Genomic DNA, 25,787 nt, shown 5'->3' on the forward strand with positions numbered 1-25,787 from the left:
AATTTAAATGACTCAACTTGAACCTCAACTGCAACTAGATAGAATACAGAATCCTCTTAAATCAGCTGAGCAAGGAAGCCAACCTGCAAGAAGAAAATATCCTATTAATCTTTGACTTTTTGAATTGTAAAATATTTCTGAGCCTTGACTTTATTTGTGGTATTATCTGGTTAGTGGTGTTGGCAGCTGTTCAAAGTTCTAAAGTACTACAGGTCATGAATATTAAATGCTACAAGTTGACTGGGAGGAAATCCAAATTCATTTGTAAGTGCACGACCGTCAGCCCTCCCGTTTCAATAATGCGAGGAAATGCTGCGATCGGAATCGGAATCGGAGGATCTGGCTCTGTCTGGACTTCCCACAAAGGCAAGCGTCAGGCAAGCCGAGGGAAGTGCAATCATCAGAAGGCCGGAGTGCGACTTGAAGCAGAGTGGCCCGATACTGATGGAAGACCCCCAGAAACAGCAAACAGATCCCATTTCACGCAGTGCCATGGATACGAGGGTCACATCTTAGGCAGCACCACAACCTGGTCTAGCAAGAAAAGGGACAAAGCCAGAAACGATAACAGATTCCGGCAATGCCATCCGGAGCAGCGAATCAAGCACAAAAGCACATGTGGATTCCTTGTGCAAACACCTGCAGGCTATGTGCTCACTCTTTTGCACGAGGGGAGTGACGTACAGAACCACGGTTAACTCTTCCGTGTTCCAACGGTGACAAACCCGAAACCTTCGGCGGAGCACAAGCCCCCATCCTAGGCAAACAGCCTCAAGACACGCCCCGTAAATCTGTGGAAATGTGGGACCGTTGCTTAGCATGGGTCTGATCACGACATCCCAAAAAAGGTGGAACCCGGCTTCCGTAAGACCCAAGAAAGGGCAAACTCCGTTTCACCACGGCCCCTCCATCAACCGCATCCCGCCCAGTTGAAACAACGTTATTCCTAGTCAGAGATGCCTTGTTTCCGGAGGCGGCGATGCCTCCCATTTCCCTCTCTTTGTCACTCTGCATTCAAACACAGCCTCTCCGTCTTATTCGCATGAACGAGAGATGCGAAATTTTATCTGAAGGAGGCCATCCAGATAATACGCATCTTGGAAGCACCCACAGCAAAATAAAGGTAGTCACCTGTAGAGAAAGCCTCCCAAGATCAAACTAAAAGGGCTTTATTTTTCCAAATTATCTTGGACTTAAATTAGCACTGTTAGACTCCCTTTCCGATTTCCTTTCTTGCTAATTTTTTTCCACCTGTAACTGAATTAAGTGATTATGAGGCTAATAAAAGGGGGAAAAAGATGTTTCCACATTACAACAGTTAACAGATGTTAAATAAGCACAGAAAATGCCACTAGGCAAGCAGTGACTGATGTTGGGTAAGTAAGAAAAATGTTGCCTTTACTGATTTTATTACCCATATACCTCCTGGGGTCATAGGAGACTTGTAAAATATTTTGTGGGCAGATAAAAGTCCACCATTTATTTGCAAGGCTAGCTTAAGCGTGTTTCAGGGGTTCCCCTTGCCCTTATGTTTTGACAGCGTAAAACTACGTACGTGAAAATCAGCTAAGAAAGGCTAAAATAATCATTTGGTGAGAGGTCAAGAAAATTTACTTTTCAGCATGTTCCTGACGTGCATTTCTTCCAGTCCCTACTAACCCACCTTCCAGACCCCAACAAATCAGGAAAGTAAACCTCACTGTGGAAAGGGAGAGGATAGAATTTCACTTTACTGGTGAAGGAACATCCTTTTGAAAAGTTCATCGTAAACACGTGTGAATTCAGCAGTTTAGGAAGGACCTACTACGTGTCAAATGGTGCACTAGCTGCCAAGAAAAGCGCAGGAAACACATTAAATTGATGCTGAAGTGAAGAACAGGAATTTTTTTAAAATACTTATGGACTCCAAATTTGTTCATACCCACTTTCAAAGATTTCACATTTACTGTTGTCTTGCAAATCTAACTACTGAAAACTATATTATTACATTTCATGCTCAACCATATTATTTTACGTCATATTACTCCCTTGATGAGCATTTATGACACAAGTTAAATGTCTTAATATTTTTGGCATATTCACAACAGTCCCTGGCAGATATAAACACTGTGTATGGTTATTAAATACTAAATAAAATATCTATGATATTTGGGGTACGTACTATTTTCCACACACTTCATCAAAGAAAAATAAAATTTTTGCATTTCCTTTGCAGAACTACAAGATTCTCACATGTCATATGGACATGGGCATCATCTGCATGAACCTTAGAAGTCAAAAACGGGCAGCCAGAGTTCTGCCCAAATTTAGCCATTCCAAGGATTTTGTCTGGCCCAAGGGTCTATTTGTTTCAGGGTTTTGAGGGTTTTTTTTTGGGGGGAGGGTGCTCGTGTGGCATGCAGAAGTTCCCAGATCAGGGATCAAACTCACACCACAACTGTAACCAGGGTCACAGCAACACCACCACCAGGTCCTTAACCCACTGACCCACAAGGGAACTCCCATATTTTTTTAAAATTAGTAACCAATATGAAATAATCAGAGATATCATAGAAAACTCAAAATGTCTTAGAAAAACCTTAACCTCTACCAAACTGAAACCTGTATTTTCATACTGCAATCATGGAGTAGAGAGAAGACTATGCGGAAGGCATAATCTCTAGTCTAGCACAGACCCTTCTGCCTGGCCCTGGTATCCATTTGAGATGGGGCCAGGATCTGCTAAGAGGTACAGAACCGAAACCTCTGATATTTCTAAAGAAATGTGAAGAGAGAAGCTGAGTGGGGCTGCTACGAGAAAAACATGACTAGGGAAGTTAAGAACCCAACTAGCATCCATGAAGAGGCAGGTTTGATCCCTGGCCTCGTTCAGTGGGTTAATGATCGGGCATTGCCCCAAGCTGCAGTGGAGGTCGCAGATGCAGCTTGGATCTGGCGATGCTGTGGCTGTGACATAGGCCGGCAGCTGCAGCTCCAATTCGACTGCTAGCCTGGAACTTCCGTATGCCGTAGGTACAGCCCTAAAAAGAAAGAAAGAAAAGAAACACATTACAGACAAAACTATAGAAATGGAGAGCCTTGTCTCTCTGTGTTTAATAATTTCCAGCTTTAGGAGGACCACCGTTTTTAGATTTTTGAGTATTTGGCTGGTTTTCTACTTTGCATAATAGAGTTAAACACTTGTGCACTGGATTTTTCTGTTTATATATGTTATGTTTTAATAGAAGAGGGAAGTTTACTTCATCTGGCAAACTATGATAACTATGAAGCAGAGTTAATAAGTAAGATATTTAAGATGCTTATGCTTTTAAAGTTGAAAAAAATCTTTAATCTACTCCTTTCAGTCTCCTCTAACTCACCCCAGGCATAAAAATCTATATATTTTAAAGACAGAATATGGAATTTTTCTATAACTTCCATATGCAACCTATGCCAATGTTTATAAGCTCCATAGCCATGAAATTCTTAATGAAAGTTTTTGCTTAAATATTCATGCTTCAGCTTTAGTTGATTTTTAATTCATATGCTTTTAAACCACCACATGTTTAAAAGCTACCAGAAGTTTACCTTTTGGTCTTTCTTAAGATAAAGAATTACAATTTCCAGGAGTTCCTGCTGTGGCTCAGTGGTTAACAAACCCGACCCGGATCCATGAGGTTGCGGGTTCGATCCCTGGTCTCGCTCCGTGGGTTAAGGATCCGGCGTTGCCATGAGCTGTGGTGTAGGTTGCAGACGCGGCTGGGATCTTTACTGTGGCTCTGACATAGGCTGGTGGCTACAGCTCTAATTGGACCCCTAGCCTGGGAACCTCCACGTGCCCCTGGTGAGGCTCTAAAAAAGACAAAAAGAAAAGAAAGGAAAAAAAGAATCACAATTTCCAGTGCTATTTCTTCTTCCCCTTCAATTAATACACATTAGGGCCTTCCAGATATTGGGTTCCAGTTCACAACGAACACCCTGTGGTTTCGCATCCTCTTCCCAGCATCTCTAGGGGAGAAATGAACGAACTGTTTCCGCGTGAAGAAAAGGTCACTGAACGAGACCAAGGATGCTCCGCCCGTGCCAGTTAAGACTCAATTCCTTATTATTTTCCTCTCTACTGTGGAGTCATCCCACCCCTTTCTCTCGTCATCTCCACACCTTCGCGGTGTAGCAGAGAGATCAGGACTCAGTCACAAACACGTGTTCGAGTTCTAGTGATCCCACCACTAGACCTTCTGGGTGACCTTCACGCCTCTGGTTCCCCACCCCTGAGCTGGAAATAAGAGGTCTGGCAGAGCCCGTCTCCAGGTTCCTCACAAAGCTATGCCATCTGTTCCTGCCCATGTCCTCCCTGAGCCCACTGGCCTCACACCTAAGGATGAAAGAAAGAGGTGAGGCAGCAACGATCCGAGGAAGGGTTTTGCTGTCGTGATGGCTCCCCTTGCCTGCAAGCTGTGGTTGCCACAGCCGGGGCAAGTTTCCCCTGGAAAACTTCTCCAGACCCTGGACATTCAGAGTATTGCCTTCTCCCATAGTGTGTGGGGACCTCCCATTCCCTACTCTCAGGAATTCCTTTATGAGAGACGGGGTTCAGGGCAGACGGCCCCAGAATGTGCCACTTTGGCAGGTGGAGTCCATGGAGCTGAAGACAAAGACAGCCCCATGGATTCAAGAAGAGGTTTTTTTTTTTTTTTGTCTTTTTTGTTGTTGTTGCTATTTCTTGGGCCACTCCCGCGGCACATGGAGGTTCCCAGGCTAGGGGTCGAATCGGAGCTGTAGCCACCGGCCTACGCCAGAGCCACAGCAACTCGGGATCCGAGCCGCGTCTGCAACCTACACCACAGCTCACGGCAACGCCAGATCGTTAACCCACTGAGCAAGGGCAGGGACCGAACCCGCAACCTCATGGTTCCCGGTCAGATTCGTTAACCACTGCGCCACGACGGGAACTCCAAGAAGAGGTTTTTACCTCCCCTTTAAGTGCCAAAAAGAATTTAGATGGGAAGCCTGTACTAGGAAGAGAGCTTTTCAAAGATAACATTTTTTTTTTTTCCTTTTTTAACACAAGGAAGACTCTTCAGCCTGCCCTGGCAAATGTCTGGTGAATGACAAACATTGCGGCCCTTCTTCCTGTGCCGCATCTTCCTCTTCTCTGAAGGTCCAGAGCCCACACTCTAATGGCACTGTGAATATGCCATCGTTCGTGGCCTCATGAACCTCAGTTGCCTGATGGGTAGGGAGCTTCTCCTGCCTTGTATATACCTAATTCAATTTGGTTTTCTCCTGGTAATCAGTGTCGTGGGGATTTGATTATTAGACCAGCCAAGGGACGTAGATGCAAGAAGAGTTCTCCTCCCCCACCAATGGGACTTATTTTCTGAAGCAGCAGCTACATGAGTAAGGTTGCTAAATAACATATGGGATGCCCAGTTATATTTTAATTTCCAACGAACAAAGAATAGTTTTTCTATTATAAGTGTGTCCCAAATATTGCAGGAGATATATTTAGAATAAGGAGCTGTCTGCAACTTTATCCTCAAAAACATGCTTAGAAAACTGAAGGTTTCTCAGATAAGAACTTCAAAGATCCTAAAAGCACGTCCTCAATTGACATAGCAAAATCATTTCCTGGAGTTACAGACATGCGCTGTGGGTTAAGAGTTCCACTGCAGCAGCTTGGGTCGCTGTGGAGGTGTGGGTTCGATCCCTAGTCCAGCCCAGCTCAGTGGGTCTTTAACCCATACGGTACTGACACAGCTGCAGGGTAGGTCACAGCTGTGGCTCAAAGGCACTCCCTGGCCTGAGAACTTCCAAATGCTGTGGATGTGGTCATAAAATTAAAAAAAAAAAAAAAAAAAAAGTTTCTTTTTCTTTTTAGGGCCACACCCGCAGCATAGGGAAGTTCCCAAGCTAGGGGTCAAGTTGGAGCTGCAGCTGCCAGCCCACACCACAGCCACAGCCAGGCAGGATCCAAGCCATGTCTGCAACCTACACCACAGCTTACAGCAACACCGGATCCTTAACCCAGTGACTGAGGCCAGGGATCAAACCGGTATCTTCATGGATCCTAGTTGCATTTGCTAGCGCTGAGCCATGACAGGAACTCCCAAGAAAAAGATTATTGTCCTTAAATTCCTTGAAAGAATAATTAAAGCGGATTTGAAATTAAGAGTTTGACTTGCAAACCATATGCTGTTTTCAAATCATCAAACTCCAACATGAGTTTTCATTTAAAGTTTCAGCATTTAACTGAAATCACAGAAGAGCTTCCTCAAGCGCTTGATCCTTGAGCTCTAACTGAAAAGGTTATGCTTTTCCGCAGAAGAGAAGTACAGCAGTAAGTACTCTGCCTCCGAAGTTTAAAAAAAAAGTCATTTAAGAATATGCAAGTGCTCCCATTTCCCTCCATTTTTTAAACATCATTTTCTTCCCAATTCTGTTTTAAGTAAAATTAAGGACTGAGAGGGAAAAACGTGGTAAAAGCTAGAACACCTGACAGCTTTCTCAGGGGGAGCATCCAAAAGTTTAATTCCTTGCTTAACGGTGTCCAGAAGGATAGCAGAGCTGGCCTCAGTCACGGCGGAGGTTTGCAACCACTGGCCAAGTTGAGTCTTTCTACTTCAAGTCAGAGCAAGGGTGCGGAGTGAGGGAGGATGGGCCAAAGGGAAGGAGCTTGTTTCTGAAGACGAGGCTGTCCCCCGAGCCTTCCCCAACACACCAGCGGAAAACGGCCCTGTCCTCTGAAGCACAGGGCATGTGAAAGTGCTCCCGTGACCTTGAAACAACACTGCATCCGAAACCCCTGCGGGAACACAGAAGAACAACCCCGAAGCCCTGAGGCAGAGGTCTGAATTGGCCTGGGGGCAAAGCTCGTACTAACCACTTTCTGTTGGGGCTTTTCTATTATTAGACCCCCCCCCCCAGCCTCGGGAAAGGTGAATATGACTCACTGGTTAAGAATGTGAGTTCCCAGCGCACGGCAGAGACGGCTGTTTTCCAAAGTCAGCTCAGGAAAAGTAATGTTAGCAAAAGGCAGAGGACTTCCTCTTTCTAGAGTTAACCTAGCTCTGGTATCAGCGGTGTTATTTTTTTCAAAGACGTATTAGAGGCCATGTATTGGATTACAGGGAATCGGGGCTGACATCGAAAAGGAGTACCGATGAATAAACCACAAAGTGCCTTTTCTTTACAAGGCAGAACTGTCCTTCCACCCCCTTGGAAATCATGAAAATGAGTTAAGAAACCCGAGATGTAAATCCAAGATCGAACCCCAGGTTTCTAGGGAAAGGCCGCAGAGGTCCCTTCCACCTCGTGGAGACCAAGAGGGAACTTAGCGGAAGTTCTCTTTGAAGGGAACGCACTTGCCTCCTCGACAGGGCAAAGGGGAGAAGCAAGGAGAGGACGCAGCCGCCACCCTCAAGCCCCCGCGGTCACTCACCTTGCAAAGGGTGGGGAAGACGTCTCTCACCTTCAGCCTGTGAAACACGAAGACGTCATACACGGCCGAAACCGCCAGGACCGTCAACCCCTGCTCCTTCCACAACATGCTGCATCCCGCACACAGGCCGGTCCCCAGGAACCAGCCCCAGGTCCTGGCCGAGGAGCCTCTGGTGGAGCAGTGCTTCATGTAGCAGAGCAAGGAGAGGAGAAAGAAGAGACTGGCCCCCACGTCGGCCCGGCCCACGATGCCCGCCACGGCCTCCGTGTGGATGGGGTGCGAGGCGAACATCAAGCCAGCCAGGAAGGTCCAGTACCCATCCCCCAGGAGCGCCTTGGAGAAGCTGGTGAAGAGACCCGTGACGGCCGCGTGCAGTAGGACATTGACGAGATGGTAGCTCCAGGGGTTCAAGCCTCCGATGGCATGGTTCAGGCGGAAAGAAAGAGTGCAGAGTGGCCTGTAGGACTTGTGGCTGCCACTGTGGGTTAGAAGCGTCCCCCAAAAATCATTGTAGAAAATGTGGGTCCACGGCGTTTCAGGGAGAAGGTCCTGATTTGTCTTGATGGCACGGCTAGAAGACGAAATGTTAAAAAAGAAATCAAAAGTAAAATACAGAAAGGAAAAAAAAATACATGTTGCCAAACCGTGCGGCTAAAATAGCACCTTCCTTCACAGCTTTAACATGCCCTTGCTTTGTCACCACATGGCTCTATGATGGGATGCCAGGTGGATGAGATTAATGCCGCCGAAGTCTTAGAGAAGGCGTTGCATACAGACTGAAGCCAGGCCTTCCCCCGTGTGCTCAGCAGCACCTCCATTAGGATTCCGTTTCTTTTCCTCAAAAGTTTTCTTCGTTGTTGAGGGCAAATATCGTTGAGGAAGAAATGCAGTTTCTATCAGGGGTTAAAGCTTTAATAAAGCAGCCACCAAACAACGGCCCTCGTGGCCCTAGTACTGCAGATTTCAGAGGCCAGGGAGACAGGAGGTGTGAGAATTTGCATTTTTAAGAAGCAAAGTCCCGGGTGATACGGGTGCAGATGGTACACTGAGAGCAAGAACTAGCCATCCTACTAGAAATAAATTTAAATAGAATAGGACCCAACATTCCACCTTTCTAACACATGTAACTGTGCACTTATCTTCTATGCAGGAAAGCAAAGAGCAAAGGTTTCCAGGCACATGCGTGTTTTGGAGATCCAGTACAAAGACGTCTGGGCCTCTTAGCAGCTACTGCTGTTACTCTACAAAGACAGTGTTATGATTTAGGAAAAGTCCCAAATTACATGCAGCTTCATCCACACCTCTGAAATTGCTTATATTTGGGGGTGAGAGTAAAAACACACCAACCTACATGAACGGTAGCTGATTATCTACTCTGTCAAATACTGTGCTAGTTCTTCTACGTATATTATTTACCTATGAAAACTAGCTGACTTTTCCGGATGCTCAAGAAAAAAAACCAAAATCTGTTAAAATCATGTCTTAAAAAATACTCAGGACGACAACAGTTCTCAACCAATGCCTATACTCTCTTTTTCCTGTACTCAGAGATCTTCAGGTTTTAGCTGAGTACATAGTCATCTGGAAAAAAATGTTATTTCCTATCTTTCCCTGCTGCTAAATATGCTCATGTGACTAATAATTGGCCAGGTAGGAACAGTGGCTGAGTGCTATACACGACTTCTAGAAAATACCCTTAAAAGGGATTCCTGCCTCCGCCCCTGCCCACTTCCTGCTGGAGCAGGTGTCATAGCTGGAGTTCCAGCAGCCGTCTTGACCTGTAAGGTGTCCTTAGGAATATAAGTCCTGTCCAGCAGAGCAATAAGACTGAAGGAAATTGAGTCCCTGTCACGGCTGACCATACCAGCCTTGGGCTAACTGTGTGAGTTTATGAGAAAAAAAATTGCTATCTTGTTTAACCTGCAGTATGTGGGGTGTTAGCTCGTGCAAGCTGCATCTACTCGTTAGTGAAATCTTTTGTTAACAGAAGACCTCCTGTATCACAGTGGTTTGATTTTCTATTTTGATTTTGATTTTTTACAAGTCTCCGTGTATTGACTGTATATAAATGAATTTCCATATAAATTGGCTTTTAAAATATTAGAAACAGATGTTATTCTGGATCCATTAAATTAAAACACCCTGTTATGACATTCGTCAAGAGACTAACCCAGAAGTAATTGCTCAAGACTTGATGGGTTATAATTAAAATTTTAAAGAAATATGAAAAACTGCCAAACAGCGTTGTCAGAGAAAGCTGATTTCCAGCCATTGAGAAGGAAAAGCCAACTGGCCTCTCCTAAACATTAACCTAGATATTGAGGTGCGTTTCTCTAATAGCAACGCACAAACATCCATGTTACCAAAATCAGGGCAACAGAAAGCTGCACAGCAAAGGATTCTGGGATAAGGCTTTGCTAATTTAGCAAGAAAGGCTGGAAAGCACATGCTGTTTGGGTCAGGACTTCACCCTTTCAGCCGCAGATCCACACAGGATGGAGAAAAGCATGTCCCCTAAACCAGGTTTTTACATGCTATTAGTTCAGCTCCACAACCCACTCTGTAAAGATTTTTGGAGGGAAAGGAAAAAAAAAAAAAAAAACCGCTCTTAAAAATCTGTCAAAAGCTGCCAGAGTTCCTTACACCCATAGCAATGAATCCAGTAATCCGTAGCAGCCAACAAAATAGGCTCTACGTCTACCTCTCACAAAATAAGAACCTCAAAACCAAGAACGAAACTAACCAATGTCATAATTTAACTGTGAGAAAAACCTTGGATGAGGTACAGCCATAAATCTGCATTTGTCGAAAAAAATTGAAATGACAAACAGACTTACTAAAACAAAAGCGAAAGAGCAAAGGAACACCTCACCCCTGTTCAAAACAAACTCCACTAAGGGCCACTTCGGTCTGATAAAATTCTCTGATGGGCGTTATCTGATCAGGCAGATTTTTTATTTAGGCAATGAATGTTAAAACAAAAGAACACGAAGCGAGACTAAATTGTCCTGGGCTTTAGTGTATAACTCAGGTCACACATGCAAGTCAGTGATAAGGGCTCCAGAACGCATCCCTCCCATTATATTACGAAAGATACGAACCAAAAGGGATTTAATGGAATCTGAATCATCAGCCAGCAAAAGAAGAAGTCAAGGTACCAGGTGAACACCAAACAGAACAGAGTCTCATCTCTTTGCATTTCCTTCACACGAGCCCAAAAATGGAAAGAGGGAAGCCGGTGATTTCTCAGCTAATGAAACAGCTTAATGCAGCACAAAATTGCATGCTGATGTCATCTCTGGTGTTTCTTCTGCGAGCTGGAAATGAACACTCAGAAAGACAAGAAGGAATGCAGACAGTTTCCACTCCAGGAAAGGTGAAGAACAGGGAAGCAGCAGATGTGAAAGAGAAACAACTGGAGGCCGAATTCTCCGGGGAACACAGGACCAAGACTGTCTTTGGAAGCGCAGATACCCTGTCTCTCAGGTCTCGAGGGAGGGCCTCGCCTGGTTTCAGCTCTGTTCGCGTGTGGCTCTTTGTTTGGGCTGTCCTATGATTTTTCTTTTCAAAAAGGCCAACGCGATTGCAAAGCTGATGACCGACACAAAACTGCCGTCCCCACTGTCCTTGTGTGTGTTTCTCTGGCTGCTCTTTTTTCTGTCCCCTGACCTTTTCAGCCACCAGCGCCCACATGAATGATGACCACGGGTCCTTGGGGGCACGAAGGATGCTGAGATTCTGCAAACATCAAAGGGCACCCTCTTCCCCAGTGCTTTCAAATTGTTCTACTGAAAAGTGAGGAAAGGCCAAACTTTACATTAAAAAAGCAAAAAATAAAAATAAAAAACAACAACAACAAAATCCGTTAACGTGATGGATTGACATTGGTCCTGCAGCAGAAGGAAGAAAGAATGGCCTTTGTCAACCTGCCAGCAGAGCATGCGCCCGATGCCCAGGAAGGGCAGTGAAACGCGGTGGGTAAGAAACTCATTTCTGGAGCCAACCGGACCAGAGCCCAGGCTATGAGAGCGCTGCTCCAGCTCTCCATACCTCAGTTCCCTCATCTGCAAAATCAGGCTCTCAGCGATCCTTGCTCTTGAGGAACCTTCTGAGGAGTAAATGAGTTAGTGAGCAAAAGGCGCATGTTATGTGTGACAGACGTCAGGTATTATCTGCGGGGATCATTATGAGTGTAACTACCATTGCCCTCGACACCCATCACCGCAGACACATGCTCTTTCTCCCTGTTTACAGCCTCTGAAATCTAGGCTATGAGTCTCAGCACAAAGTAATAAACCTTTAGGAAGTCTTCGCTTTGGTCTTTAACGCCGTGCCCTTCTCATTCCCCTCCTCTCCCTCTGACGACCTCTTTCCGACGGGCCTCGGCCAGCATCTCCTCCAGATCCTTCTCCCAGATGGGGACAGCTCTCTCCTGCCTCCGTCCCATGACCCTCCTGCTCTGCCGTCCACGCCGGGTCATCACCTCTGACACCAGCAACTCAAGAGACCCTTTCTCCAGCGACCCCTCCAGCCTGGGCGCTGCTCGCCAGCCCACATGTCCACTTGCCCAGGTGACAGCCACACCTGAATGGTGAAGTCCTGGTCCCTCCGCTAACATCAGGTGTGTTGCCTTTGGCCCCTTCACCTCTGAAGCATAGCTTCTCTATCTATGGGGGGCAGATAACAACATTTCTCACAAACTGTGATGCTGAAAATCAAATGAGGCAACGTTAGCTTAAAATGTTTGAAAATTCCGTAGCGTAGTGTCATGGATTGGTTTTTCCAGGCCCTTCTTCTAGCTGATATCATCTTGCTTTTCCTTTCATGAACAGGCCACACCCACCCACTCTCAGTCCGTGTTACTGAGTGGAGTGGTGGTCCCTACCTCTTGATGAAAGGTCATCATAAGATTTGGTCCATTAGTGCCTATCTGTCCCCATCCTCATTCCCTGCCACAAGGACTGACTTAGCTGTCAGCCAAGTCAATACAGCTCAAAAAAATCTACTGAGATAGGACATCTTCTTTAAGAATAAGATGAAATCCTAGACCTATTCAAGAGCTGAAGACAGAGCCTAGGCAGGAAGACAACACACACACACATCCAGATCAAGGACACAAAGAGGCAGTTCCTAGTGCAGCTGGATCCCATCATACCTGAAGCTAACCCTACTAAATGAGCCAATAAATGCCCTTTACTCATGCCTGAGTTTGACCACCTGCAACCAAGAGTGGAAGTAAAACAGCAATGTGTAATTATCAAGGCATATTGTTAGTTGTCCTTAGACTTAGTAAGACTGAATTCAAAGAATTTTCCTCACTAACCATGTCGTTTTTCATACGAGGCCCTCATTAAGTACCATCCTTCTTCCACCACTGACATCGTGGTTGTACGGGAGGGTGCGCTCTCTCTCTCTTTGCTCCGTATCTCCTTTTAAATTAGCTAAGGATATTTTAAGCTGGTCAGGACCTCAGAGGAAAAAAACCCAAGTGACGAGTCTCCCTTAAATCCACCTCCAACTCCCCTCTTCTCCTGCCCTCAACTGGGCTTCCATCACTTCCTACCTCTACTGCTGGACACAGAGAAAGGATATATTTTCTCCCAGTGCCCAATTCATATTGGGCGCAGAATACATATCGGCGAAACTGAATTAAATCTTCATCCTGTCTGCCTTCAGTGCCCTGGTGATCCACAACATAGGCTGTGGATAGAGAAACTTCCCGAAACAGAACTAACACCATCACTCTGCTTCTCAAGAGTCTCACATCATGCCCTACTGCTTCCCGCAATAAACACCCTCCCAGGACACCGTGCACAGCCATCCCCATCTTGGCTTCCAGGCCAATCTCCCATTTCGTCTCCATATGCATCCTAATGCCAACTAAACTTCCCAGCTTCTAGGCCTTTGCTCGAACCGTTTTGTCCCATCCTCTGCCTGGGCTGCAGTTCTTCAACCCATTCTATCTGTCCCAGTATGCTTCAATCACCAAAGCTGGTTTGTGAGGCCCGCCTCCCTGAAGTCTTTCCTAGTTATCATTGCAAATATGTTCGATTTTGACACCGAGCTTGGATATTTCCATTCATAGCACTGGCTTCTTACTACAATCATCAGGGATCTTAAATGTGATGATATGTGGAAGACATGTCACAAGGAGGAGGAGGACACAGAGGCAGTGAAATTGGGGCGGAGGTGACTTTAATATTCCCTCTTCTACCCCCTGTTGAAAATCACAGCTCAACGAAATGGACTGATTCTGTCTTAAGAAAAGTATTCGCTCACTCATGTATTCATTCTTTCATTCAGTGATGGGCTAGACGCCGTCAAGGGCACTGCACATGGACTGGTAAGCAAAACAGATGCACTGCCTTTGAGAAACGGACTAGGAGGAGAGGCAAAGACTCAGCAAAAGGTGTCCACGTTCACAGAGGAGTTAAAGCGAGGAGGACGGGAATTAGAATGTGGCCCGATGGAAGATCAATATTTTCAAAGACCATGAGGCAGGAGAGAAGGTGGTGAGCTTGGGATCTAAAAATATACAACAGTTTGGTTTGGCTGGCGTGAAGGTGCAGCGGCATTACTCTGTCTTGTCTGACTGTCCTTCTTAGGATGGAGAGATATGCGTCTTGACATCAAGTCCCCAGTGAATTCAGGTCTGATCCAGCTACTGCCTTTATTAGAACTCGCTTTATCTCCCCAACACACTAGGAACTCCAAAGACATGGAAAAGCATCTTATTTATCTTTTGGAGCTTTGCACAGAGCAGGCATTCAATGTCTACTTGAGGAATCGAATTCTAATTATGCGATTGGTATTGATAAGCTGCACTCACCTTTCAGAAAAATCACTGTTTTCAGCATATAGGGAATTATCACTTTCATCTCCAAGTAGTTCACTCACTGTGCACACGAGGCTCTGCTCATTCAGTGATAATTAACTGAGAAAAATCATCAGGTTAACTGGCTTACCCAAATGACTATGGCACACACTTGCCACTTAACCTATAATCCCTTCATGAGAGCCCCTCTTTAGGGAGACGCCATAGATGTAGAAAGCTAATGAGCAGACACTTAGCTACCAGGGCAGGGAAAAGAGATAAATACTGTAACATCCTAGAGCCTGTCTAGCATGGGGATGAGCAATGTATTTTGGATTCCGAGAGGAATTTCAGGCGGGGCAGGTAAATTCAGGTGTAGGGTGCGGCCCTGGTGGGGGCAGTGTTAGCTTTCTAGGTCCCCACAGAAATGGAAGCCACCATATGCTTTAGGCATGAATTGATCACTACACACATAAAACATTCCCACACTTGCTTGTTTCCATTTGTGTGTGTGTGTATTTAGGGCCACACCCACAGCATACGGAAGTCCTCCAGCTAAGGGTCGAATCAGAGCTGCAGCTGCCAGCCTAGAGCCACAGCAACACCAGATCCAAGCCTCATCTGTGACCTATCCCACAGCTCACAGCAATGCCAGATCCTTAACCCAGTGAGTGGGGCCAGGGATCAAACCCCTGTCCTCATGGTTACTAGGTTCGTTTCCACAGAGTCACAATGGGAATGCCCACTTATTTACATCTTATTCTCCCCCTACTAGACAGTAAACCCCTTCCTTGGCAGAGATGGCGATTTCCCTTCCTAAGCAACTGGCACTTTTGAAAAAATTCAAATTGACAAGATGTTGAATGAAAATAGGCTGCAGGAATAACAAAGAGCCTGCTGTCAGACATCCAAGAAATAGGGCCTAAGTCTAAGAATGCTCAGCCTTATAACTAAAGGAATATTCTTGGGGGACCCCTATTCCATCCCTTTAGGAGTTTTGCCTATAGGCAATGAAGGAGTTTGACGAGCCATATCTGACACAGCTACCCTCTCCAGCTCCCCCCCAAAACAAGGAAAGTAAGCTTCTGATTAAATGTGGTCCCAGCTGCAGCTGAACTAAGCCCCAGAGCTGGTGGAGATTCTGATTCATTCTCAGAGTTTCCCAAGTACAGAGTTTGCCCAGAAACTCTCGTCTTAGTGGGAGACAATGAAAAGGATGAATCTTGGCTACATAAATATCTTTAGCTTCCCAAATAAATCAATGCTGCCCTTTTCAGAGTTTCTACAGGAAATAAGCAAGACACAAACTTTAAATAACCCTGAAAACAAATTAATCATCCATTTAAAAGAAAACTGATGATTTAAAAATAAAACTCCAGTTACCTAAAAAAAAAAAAAAAAAAAATTTTTTTTTTCTTTTTTGGCCACCCCGTGGCCTATGGTATTCCCAGGCCAGGGATCAGATCTGAACCGTCGTTGCAACCTAAGCTGAAGCTGCAGCAATGCCGGATGCTTAACGCATTGTGCTGGGCCAGGGATCAAACCAAAATCCCAAGACACTGCCAATCCCAATGCAGCACAGCAGGAATGCCTACCTAAACATGTTTTTAAAAAGTACTAATATGAAAAACATTTGCAAGATTAAAGCAAAAATCCATAGCATACGATTATCACAAAAACCACACTTCAAGCATTTCATTTCCTGATTAAAATAATCCTCTACCTTAATATTAGCTTCATAACAACTTGAAAATTTTTTCATTGCCTGGCAATTTGCATGATGAAAAACAATGTTAATATTTTCCACACAATTATTGGGACACTATTTCCATATCATGCCTCCCTAACATAAAATATGCTCTAAATGGAGTTAGTCTCACTGTAAAAGCTTAATGAATATATCTTTATTTCTAGTTTTCCAGACTTGAAATTAGTAGCCACTAGAAGAGGTATCATGAAACTTTTTTGCTCTCTAAAGTTGACTCCAAGTATACGAACCACTTTAGCACACTCCTTAATGTATTGCATGAATTTCAGTCAGTTTGGAAGGTTTTCATACATTCATAGTTCTATAAAAAGATAATGAACAATTTTTGGTTTTCTTACAGTTCATACTACGTTCCCGTCACGATGGATGTTTTAAAGGATGGCTGGTTCCTTATAATTTTTTTCTAACTTAAAAATATTACAAATATTTGACTTTTTAAAGAGAAGAAATGAGTGTCAGATGATAGGTATATAATTCAAAGTTTGAAAGTGCAAAGCTTTCAAAAACGACTGGGCTCTATCAGACACCAGAATTCAAGAAAGAGCACACACGTGAGATTCCGAGAACACCTACTTTGTGCATGGTCTTGTTTTCGGTGCTTTTACAGAATAAAAGATGACGTATTTTTGCGCTTAGGGACTTGATTATTACCCAAATTGCCATCTAAAAAGGGAGGCGTGGCAAGCTGAAAATATACCTTTTCAGTTAAAATACTTGCCTTTGGGAGTTCCTGCTGTGGCTCAACTGTAACGAACCCATCTAGGATCCATGAGGACGTGGGTTCGATCTCTGGCCTCAGTGGGGTAAGGCTCAGAGGTGCTGTGAGCTGTGGTGTAGGTCGCAGACGCAGCTTGGATCCTGAGTGGCTGTGGCTGCGACATAGGCCGGCAGCTACACCTCCAATGCGATCCCTAGCCTGGGAACGTCCATATGCCTCAGGGACGGTTCTGAAAAGACCAAAAACAAAAAAAACAAAAAAAAAAAACCCAAAAACCTGCCTTCACATATGAATGTGCTGTAGCAATTTTAGAACCGATATGCTAAAATACACGGAAGTTTTCTCAACTACTCAAGTATTATTTAAAAAACAAAAAACAAAAAACTTGAGGAGGGGTCATAAAATCTTCACTTTAAGATAAGCAGAAAGAGGGCCTTCCGGCTATAACCACTGCTTGAGAAGCCACTAAGTACGGCCAGACCGTGGAAGGTGGGGGAAATTGTTTTAAACCAAGAAACGAATAGGCATGAAGAAAAGAGGCAAGGGGGTGGGGGGGGGGGGGGCGGGGGGGAGCTACATCATCCAGATGTTTGGCTTATCTCTAAGCCGAACTCCTGTCTTCTCTGAATTAAGTCTTAACCAAATCACCTTTCTTTATCCGCACCTCTCCTTCAGCCAAAGAGCCTAGCCAAGAAACTTCTTTTCGCCAAACATTTGCAATGATCCTTTGTCTTTTCGACTTAAAATTTTCCACATGTTGCTGATGGATCCCTACAGGTCCTCAGGTGCCAATCCCACCTTGCACGCGCATCACGACTTCACATCTTTCCGTGTGTGTTCCCGTTCACAACCCCTGCGCATCCTTGTCACCCCCCATGAGGAAGCCGATGTGGACGAGAGAGGTTAGGAGACCTGCCTGGGACAACTGGATCGGTACAGATCAGGGCCCCCCACCCTGGCATCCACATCTCAGTTCCTCGTAATTAAGTTAACATGAGGCCTCTCGGCTGGGCCCTGATGTCAGATAACTGGTGCCCTCGGAAGAAGAGTGACTTTAGACACAGGGCAACGTGAGAGGCACTTGCGCACAGAGAAAGGATCATGTGCAGACCAATAAGAAGGCGGCCGCTCACAAGCCCAGGGGGGCCTCCGGGAAAACCAAACCCACATACACTTGACCCGGGACTTTCACCCTGCAGAGCCGTAAGCAAATACATTTCTGGGGCTCAAGCCACCTCACGGGCGCTATTCTGCTACGGCTGTTCTAACAAACCAATACACCCCATCTACCACAGCCCCTGTTCCCTACAATTGCACACACTCTCCTTTTATCCTTCAGAGATCCGGGGAAACCGGATGGCCCCCAAAAGCTGTATTTGTCCAGTACGATGGCTGGTGCTCTCCTTTTTGAGGACAGGGGTTGAACTGCTTTGTGCATATACGTCGTATTTTTAAGAGGTATCTGGTTCTCAGTTCTGCCAGGATCTGTCTACACTCTTTACCAGGGATGGGAAAAAGGATTTGTGAGCATGTCCATGGGGCATTAACACTAAAAGACACGTAATAAAACACGAGTGCTACTTCATATTTACATGGGGATCACAAAGCTTACAAAGCACACACACACACACACACACACAGGATCTTATTTTATCCTCACAGCACTGCTGTAAAAGCAGAAACTAAGCAGGAATGGGTTAAGGTCGTCAAAGAAGAGCACATCCTTACAGAGAAGCCGAGAAGAACCCCAAACACTGCTTTCCAAACTACTCACCGTTTCACCTTTGGAGCAGCTCTGTTCCTGCCCACGGGCAATAAATCTCCCCCAAGAAGTGTCTGTAAGACGATTTGAAAGTAAAATCCTCGTCTATTATTGCCTTTCGTCTGGAATCCATATATCTGCCCTCAAGACTCAATAAACCTATAAAAAACGCTTTGGTGCCATATTCTTTTAATTTCTGCATTTCAAAAACAAAGTCCTCTTTGAGCACTAAGGCGTCTTGGAAAACGTGAGTCAAAGGAAGGTGTTAGTTGTCCTCCAGTGATGGGTGAAAAAGGGAGCTTTACGAAAGCCAAAAACGAACCTATAATTTCATAGTACAGAATATAATAGAAAACATATTCTGGCAGAAATGTTGCTGCCTGCATCCCTTTTCAGCTATAAAATAGTTATATACACACATATACATCTGAGAAAGATCAGACTTTAAACATACTGCGCGCGCACACACACACACACACACACACGAGGGGAAGTTTCACCAGGGCTGCCTGTGATGACAGGATACACAGATATCCCCACAATAAAATCAGCCTCACAGCTAAATCAGAGAGGCTTTTTGGACCCAAGAATATATGAGCCCTGATGAAAAACAGATAGGCAAAGGGGAAAGCACTCTAATTGAAAACTAACACAGATGAGCCTACACCAACGGCCTCAACATTTTGTCCACAAACCACCGCAAGTCTCTAAGTCGACATGGAAGGCCAGAGATATTTCATCCCAGAATGAGGAGAGAAAGAGATACTAACGCCACCATTAAAATGTATCAGCATTCCAAAAGAGAGTGCTTCCCAATAGAGATGTCCAATTCATTGACCAAACTTGAAAAATCAAGAAATAAAACTTCAGGAAGCCCTGACACTTTTTGCTCTGTCGCCCTTTACATAAACCACATGGTAGGCACTTAGGCTGAATCATGAAAACTACCAGCGTTCTCAGATCTCAGGTTATTGACACATTATGAAACACCCACAGGTCCCTTTAAGAATTTTAAGCATGGTATATTCTAGCCTTTTGCTGACCCCCCGAATCCTCAAACTTGGAACAGTTGGATATGAGAACGGTCTGTTTTAGCCCTCTGCATCTAAAACTGCCAAATCCTCCGTAAGACTGGAAATCCCAAAAACAGACCAGTTTTATTGAGTCTTGACCAACACCACCTTCCCTACACATAATTTCTATCACCTTGTCCATTGCCAAATAAAAGGAGTTTTTTTCAACATACAAGTAACCACGCTGATTAAATAAATGCACAAGCCATGAAATGAACAAGCAGAACCTAAGTGTAGGAATAGAAGATAGCATTTAATCAGAGGAATCTGAGCGTAACAGACCTCATTTTTGACTCCAATCTGTTAAAAAACACACAAACAAAAAAACCACCTAGATCTTTTATCTGTAGCAACTCCAAAAATCCATGTTATGGGTAAAACGCACACACGCGTATGCTTCAGAGTTAGCCAAATCTCCATTCAAATGCTTCCTCTTGAACATACCAACGGCATGATTCAACGTTTTCATCTATAAACTGCTCGTCCTGGTGAAGATAAAGTAACGATTAACCTGAGGAGGTTAACTCCTGACAAATGAAGCACCTCCCTTGTCTTCCTGGACGGCACAGCACAGCCTCGGTTGGGCATCGGATTACTGGTATCCTTTACCTTTTCTTGGCATATTCTTTGCGTCTTTGTGCCTCTCTCCCCCACGGCACCCACATGAAATCATGCCTGTATTCATCCTAAATGAAGCCCATGAGCCAGTCTAAGAGCAGAACAATTATGTTCACAGCAGTCTAACTCATCCTGAAGAATGGGTGACGGCGAGGTTAAGCGAGAGGATCCAGAAGCATGACAGAAAGAAAAAAAGGCACACAACTTATGTCACGGCGCACAGCCTAATGAGGATATTCTGGGAAGCAGCCTCATCAGATGGACAGCGGTTGCATATCATCAAAGAAGCTCAGCTTGGGTATTTCTTTGTGATAAATGATCAGTTCTAATAAAACCATAATACGATTTGCAAACGATCTTCTTTTAGCTTCCCAAAGCCTATTTTTTCCTTGAACAAAGTAGGAAAAGGATTACTCCAGGCATTTCTAATCCACCCACATACATACACCATCACATTTTCAAAGACAGCAACTTCTAAAAAGCAGGACAATATGTGTGTGTGTGTGTTTGTACACACACATATACAAACCCTTAAAATTATACAAGTGTATATATGTGTGTCTGTATACATCTGTGTCTATCTATCTTTATCTCTGCTAACAAAAAGTCAAAGTCAACATAGTAGTTGCAAAAGTCCTCTTTATATTCTTCCCATAAGCCCATCCTATGCAGGTGGCAGTAAATAGGCCATACTTGGAGATGGCCTGGAATACAATCTAGAAAAGTATAAGATCAGAAATGTGATCCCCTTGTTAAAAAAAAAAAAAAAGACGATGTCACATGCTCTATCTCAGTCACTCCACCCATAGCAGATGGATTTTCACATTGAAAACTAACATTATTCTGTGGCACAGCAGGCTAAGGATCAGCATTGTCACTATGACGCTTTGGGTCACTGCTGTGGTATGGGTTCGATCCCTGGCCCAGGAACGTCTACATGCTGTGGCCGAAAAACTAATGCTACAAGTTGCCTTGGGGAGGATAACAGAATAGGCATTCCAATGCTCTACTGGTCCTGCCTTCCAACAGTTTCTCTTCCGAGGACAACCTAGAGAGAAGTTCAGTATTTCTAACGGGGCTCTATCTGTACTACCACTCTCCAAGAGCATTCACCACTTTAAAAAAGGAACTCCAAATTCTGTTGTCTTTAAAAGGCAGTAGGTCATCGGGAAAATTCATTTTTCAGAGCTCCAGTGAACTGGCACTCTGCTTTTAGCCAGCCACAGAGATAAGGCATGCCGTCTCAGTAACAGAACACCTTTCTTTCATTTTTAATCCCTGTCCACTTCAGGGCTCTCAAGAGGAATCAATGCCATACTCATGGCATCATAAATGGCTTGCACTATGTGTTATGCATGCATTTTGACAAAGCAGAAAGGAAAACCATCCGTCAACTATTCATTTTAATGAACATCTGATACAGGTTAGAGGAGTACAGCATCAAGGCATCTTCCCCGCCATCTCCCCTCAAAAGGGCAAAAAAAGAGAATAATCTCATCATTGTCACCCCTCTGAATTTAAGTGAAAATAATAGAGGGGACGGCACGTGTTTTTTATTTCCTATTCTGAATGCACACACAGGTATCAGCATGTTCAAATGGGAGCGAATTCCTCTGGAATGTGAAAGACCATGGGGTTCACACGTATAAAGATCAATAGTTGTTTCAGAAATTAACTGGACCACATCTTAAACTTCTACATAAGTTCTAAACTGATCCAGGTGTTAGCATCAGGGTAGAAACAGATGCAGTGTTAACACATTAAACTGTGAATCCAGCTCCAACATGGCTTAATGGGCTCCACATGCTGAAAATGATCACCATGGTGGGAAGTGCAGTCAAGCAAAAGCCTAACGTTCAAACAAGAGTTTCCATATCTACATGATGCTCACAAACAACTCCTCTGGGACCAACATTGTTGTTACCCTGATTACGGCGCGTCAGTAGTTCTGAGGGTGAAAATGATATTAGAAGAGTGATGCAACTACAGAAAAATCAAGCCATGGTTTCCAGAGGCATGCGGACACCATAACACCAACACCGTCACCACAATCAAGTCAACACTGGTCACACCAGCCTTAGACTGTGCTTCTCTCCAAACGCCCAAAACGGCTAAAGGAGGTAAGAAGAATGAGGATGAGATTTATTATAAGAACCACCACTGTTTAACGTACATCCAGAACTTCCTGGTTTTCAGCATATTTTTATATGCATCGTGTAATGTCACAAATGCTTGGCCCATCTTTTTAGTGAAGGAAATGAAGACTCTCATCCAACATCACAAAGTGAGTAAGGAGCAGGATTAGGAAAAAATCAGAGCTTTGGACTGGCATTCTAGTGCTGCTTCTGCCACGTCAATATCTCCAGCTATGAAATGTCTGCACTGGGGAGGCCCTTGCCCCCATTTCATTTGCAATTAATAAACACACACGCACACACACAGAGACAAAAAAAAATTAATTGATTTGGGTTATTCTCAAGGAAAAACAATGTATAATAAAGCAGCACAACTGTGTTTTAGTCAGTTCCCTTCGGCCCACATCATTTCTTTTGCAATGAACAGCACTGACTAAAAGATCTAAATGAAGCTAAATTAGCACAACATACTGGAAAGCTGTCTGGAACAGAAGGGATTTCACCATAGAGTGCTCTGCATTTATCGACTTTTCTATTGACCAAAAAGCCTGCCAGTCTTTAAATAACAACTTCAAAAACATACTATTAAAATAATGCCAAACTATTCTTTATAGTTTTTCCACTTCCAGAGTTGAACTCTGATGAAAATTAATTACATTTTTAAACTCTACTGAGAAGTCACCATTGTACATTTCTTGAATCGAGTCATTTAATTTTGAAATCCATCCTATTTCCTGAGCTTCGGCTTTAGTACTTATTTTCCATCAAACAGACCTCTGTAGATGGTTTACCCCAAGGCAAGCCAGCTTCCAAGTATAACTCACATCAAGAATAAAAGCTGCTGTTAAGATAAGAAGACAACATGTGTCCCAATCGCCTCTCAGAGGGGTGTTGGGGGGCCGGTGGTGGGCATTTCAGGAATAGTCATCAAGAGTTTTTGTGAAACCGGAATTTTATTTTTAACCTCACATGGTCTTATTTTTTGTCCTTTTTGACAAATGCATATTTATACAGATTAGAAACTAAGCAATCAGAAGAGGGATAAGGGGGAAAGATGATAGCAGCGTAGCAGGAGAAAATTTTCAATAGACAGATGGATGAGAGAGAACAGCAACCACACGTAAGGCCAAGACTTCCCACCTCAACAATGACGGAGGGAGGGAGGCAGGTCAAAACCAGTTTTGTTTCTTCTGTCTTCTGGTTTGCACCTATCACTCTAAGATCTGAAGCTTGATCATCTTAATTGGTGGCCAAAGAAAAAGGGGTGAATTACAACCTCAACTAGAGAGACCAGTGCCTGTGCTGTTTTCCTGCCATTGCTGTAATGTAACGTGAGGTGATTATTACTTTGCTCTCATGACCACATCCTCGGAGGGCCAAGATCACAAACTATCATCTTTCAGTTCCAGAGCCTTAAATCCAGAAGGACTTTCACTGGACTGACATCAGCACATCAGCAGGACAGATTTCCTGCTGATAGAAGCCACTCCTTGACTCATGGGCTCTTTCTCCGTCTTTGAAGCCAGCCATTAATTCCATCACACAACCTCTGCCTCCATCCTCGATTCTCTGACTCTGACTCTCCTGCCTCCCTCTTTCCATTACATGAACGCTTGTGATTGTACCAGGCCCACCCAGTTAACACAGAATAACCTCTCATTTAAATTTCTTTTTGTCTTTTTTTTTTGTCTTTTTGCCTTTTCTTGGGCTGCTCCTGTGGCATATGGAGGTTTCCAGGCTAGGGGTCGAATTGGAGCTGTAGCCACTGGCCTACACCACAGCCACAGCAACGCAGTATCCAAGTCGCGTCTGCAACCCACACCACAGCTCATGGCAATGCCGGATCCTTAACCCACTGAGCAAGGCCAGGAACCGAACCCGCAACCTCATGGTTCCTAGTCGGATTCGCTAACCACTGAGCACGACAGGAACTCCCTTTTTTTGTCTTTTTAGGGCCACACCCACAGCATATGGGTCCCATGTTGCTGTGGCTCTGGCGTAGGCTGGCAGCTACAGCTCTGATTAGACTCCTAGCCTGGAAAACTCCATATGCCATGGGTGCGGCCCTAAAAAAAGACGAAAAGACAAAAAAAAAAAAACCTACCTCTAAATTCCCTCCTGGGCCTCAAATATAATCTAGAGTGTGAGACCTTGTAATTAAGGTAAGTGATCAGTTCATGGCTCTGGATTTCACATATGACATATGTTATACTCAGGGATGATATTCAAAATATTAGCAACTAATAGAGAATAGGTCGTGCTGGGACAGGGTTTTCTAGGGCACCTGCCATGTTCAACACTAAACCTTAGGGAGCTGGTCCCCCGGGGAGGTTAAGGTGCTCTCCTGTGAGGGCACAGGACGGTCAAGGACAAGGAAAGCCTCAGAGGGGCAGGAGGCAAGAGTTAAGTACCAGGTGCAATTGCTAAAGCAGTAAGAACTGGCTAAATATTAGTGTCCCAACAGAACCGATTTATCTGGCCAAAGATGGCCACACTGAGTATGTATCACATTCCTAATCAGGAAAACAAAGTTAGATGAAAAATAATGTCTAATTTTTTAAAAGAAGGTGTTGATACCATGTGATGCAGAGGAACGATTAGGTCAACGGTGAGCAATATCCAAACAGATCCTGATAGAACGCAACGACCACCCGAAGTAAAGAAAGTTCAACTTAATAGGCATAAGGATTAGATCCTAAGACCTAAGAAGATTGGGCCCAGAGGTAGGAGCCACAGGATGGGAAGATGTGAGTCGGCCACATCTGCATGGAAAACACTTGATGATTTTAGAAAAAAAGGAAAACTCAATGAGTAGGTGGGATGTGGCCAGCAAAGGAGAGAAGAAAAAAAATCAAGTGCAAACTCAGAGAGCGATAAAAATAATATAATACAGAAGTAAAAGCTACAGTATCTACAATGAGGATAAAATAAACTCAAAACATCTCAGTAGAACTGTGTATTACAGTTAGTTATTCTCCCTATTACTACAGATAGGGGTAGAGCAGGATAATTAAAAAGTTAGTTTAGAAATCCCACCAGGACTAGGAGCTTAAAGACAAAGAGGGAATTTTAAGGGAGCTGGGGAGATTTGCAAGACAATAACCCCTTGAGGAACAAAAATCCAGTCACCTAGCAACAGTGTCCACTACCACGAAGGAAGACCAGGCCCATCCAAGCGCCAGACTCTCAAGCTACACACCCTGAGAGTCAAAACACAAGACAATAGACACGGGGTCTGAATCTTTTTACGTGAAGTTAGGGGTTAATGGTCCTTGAGGAGCAATATTTCTACATGTAGCCAAGACAGAGGAAAGAAATAAGATGAAAGGGGACATTACACTGAAAGCTGAGATGAATTACCATATTTTGGTACATATGCCCACACTTTTTCTAACATACAGGTATGATTTAAATAGCTCCAGGACGGTCCTAACTGGGCCACGGAGATACAAAGGAGCAACGAACGTCTGCCCCCAAAA

At 44.3% G+C, this 25,787-nt stretch overlaps 1 protein-coding gene across 5 annotated transcripts in view; it reads right to left on the reverse strand.

Annotated features, from left to right (window-relative positions):
- Window positions 1–25,787, reverse strand: part of TMTC2 (transmembrane O-mannosyltransferase targeting cadherins 2) — a 415,894-nt gene that overhangs the window by 243,642 nt on the left and 146,465 nt on the right. For all 5 annotated transcript variants that reach the window (XM_047788345.1, XM_047788343.1, XM_047788342.1 and 2 more), the window contains exon 2: window positions 7,421–7,991. In XM_047788345.1, the coding sequence (XP_047644301.1) occupies window positions 7,421–7,991 (571 nt within the window). The remainder of the gene's footprint in view (window positions 1–7,420; window positions 7,992–25,787) is intronic.

Source organism: Phacochoerus africanus, chromosome 7 (assembly GCF_016906955.1).
Source record: "Phacochoerus africanus isolate WHEZ1 chromosome 7, ROS_Pafr_v1, whole genome shotgun sequence".
Lineage (NCBI taxonomy): Eukaryota > Metazoa > Chordata > Mammalia > Artiodactyla > Suidae > Phacochoerus > Phacochoerus africanus.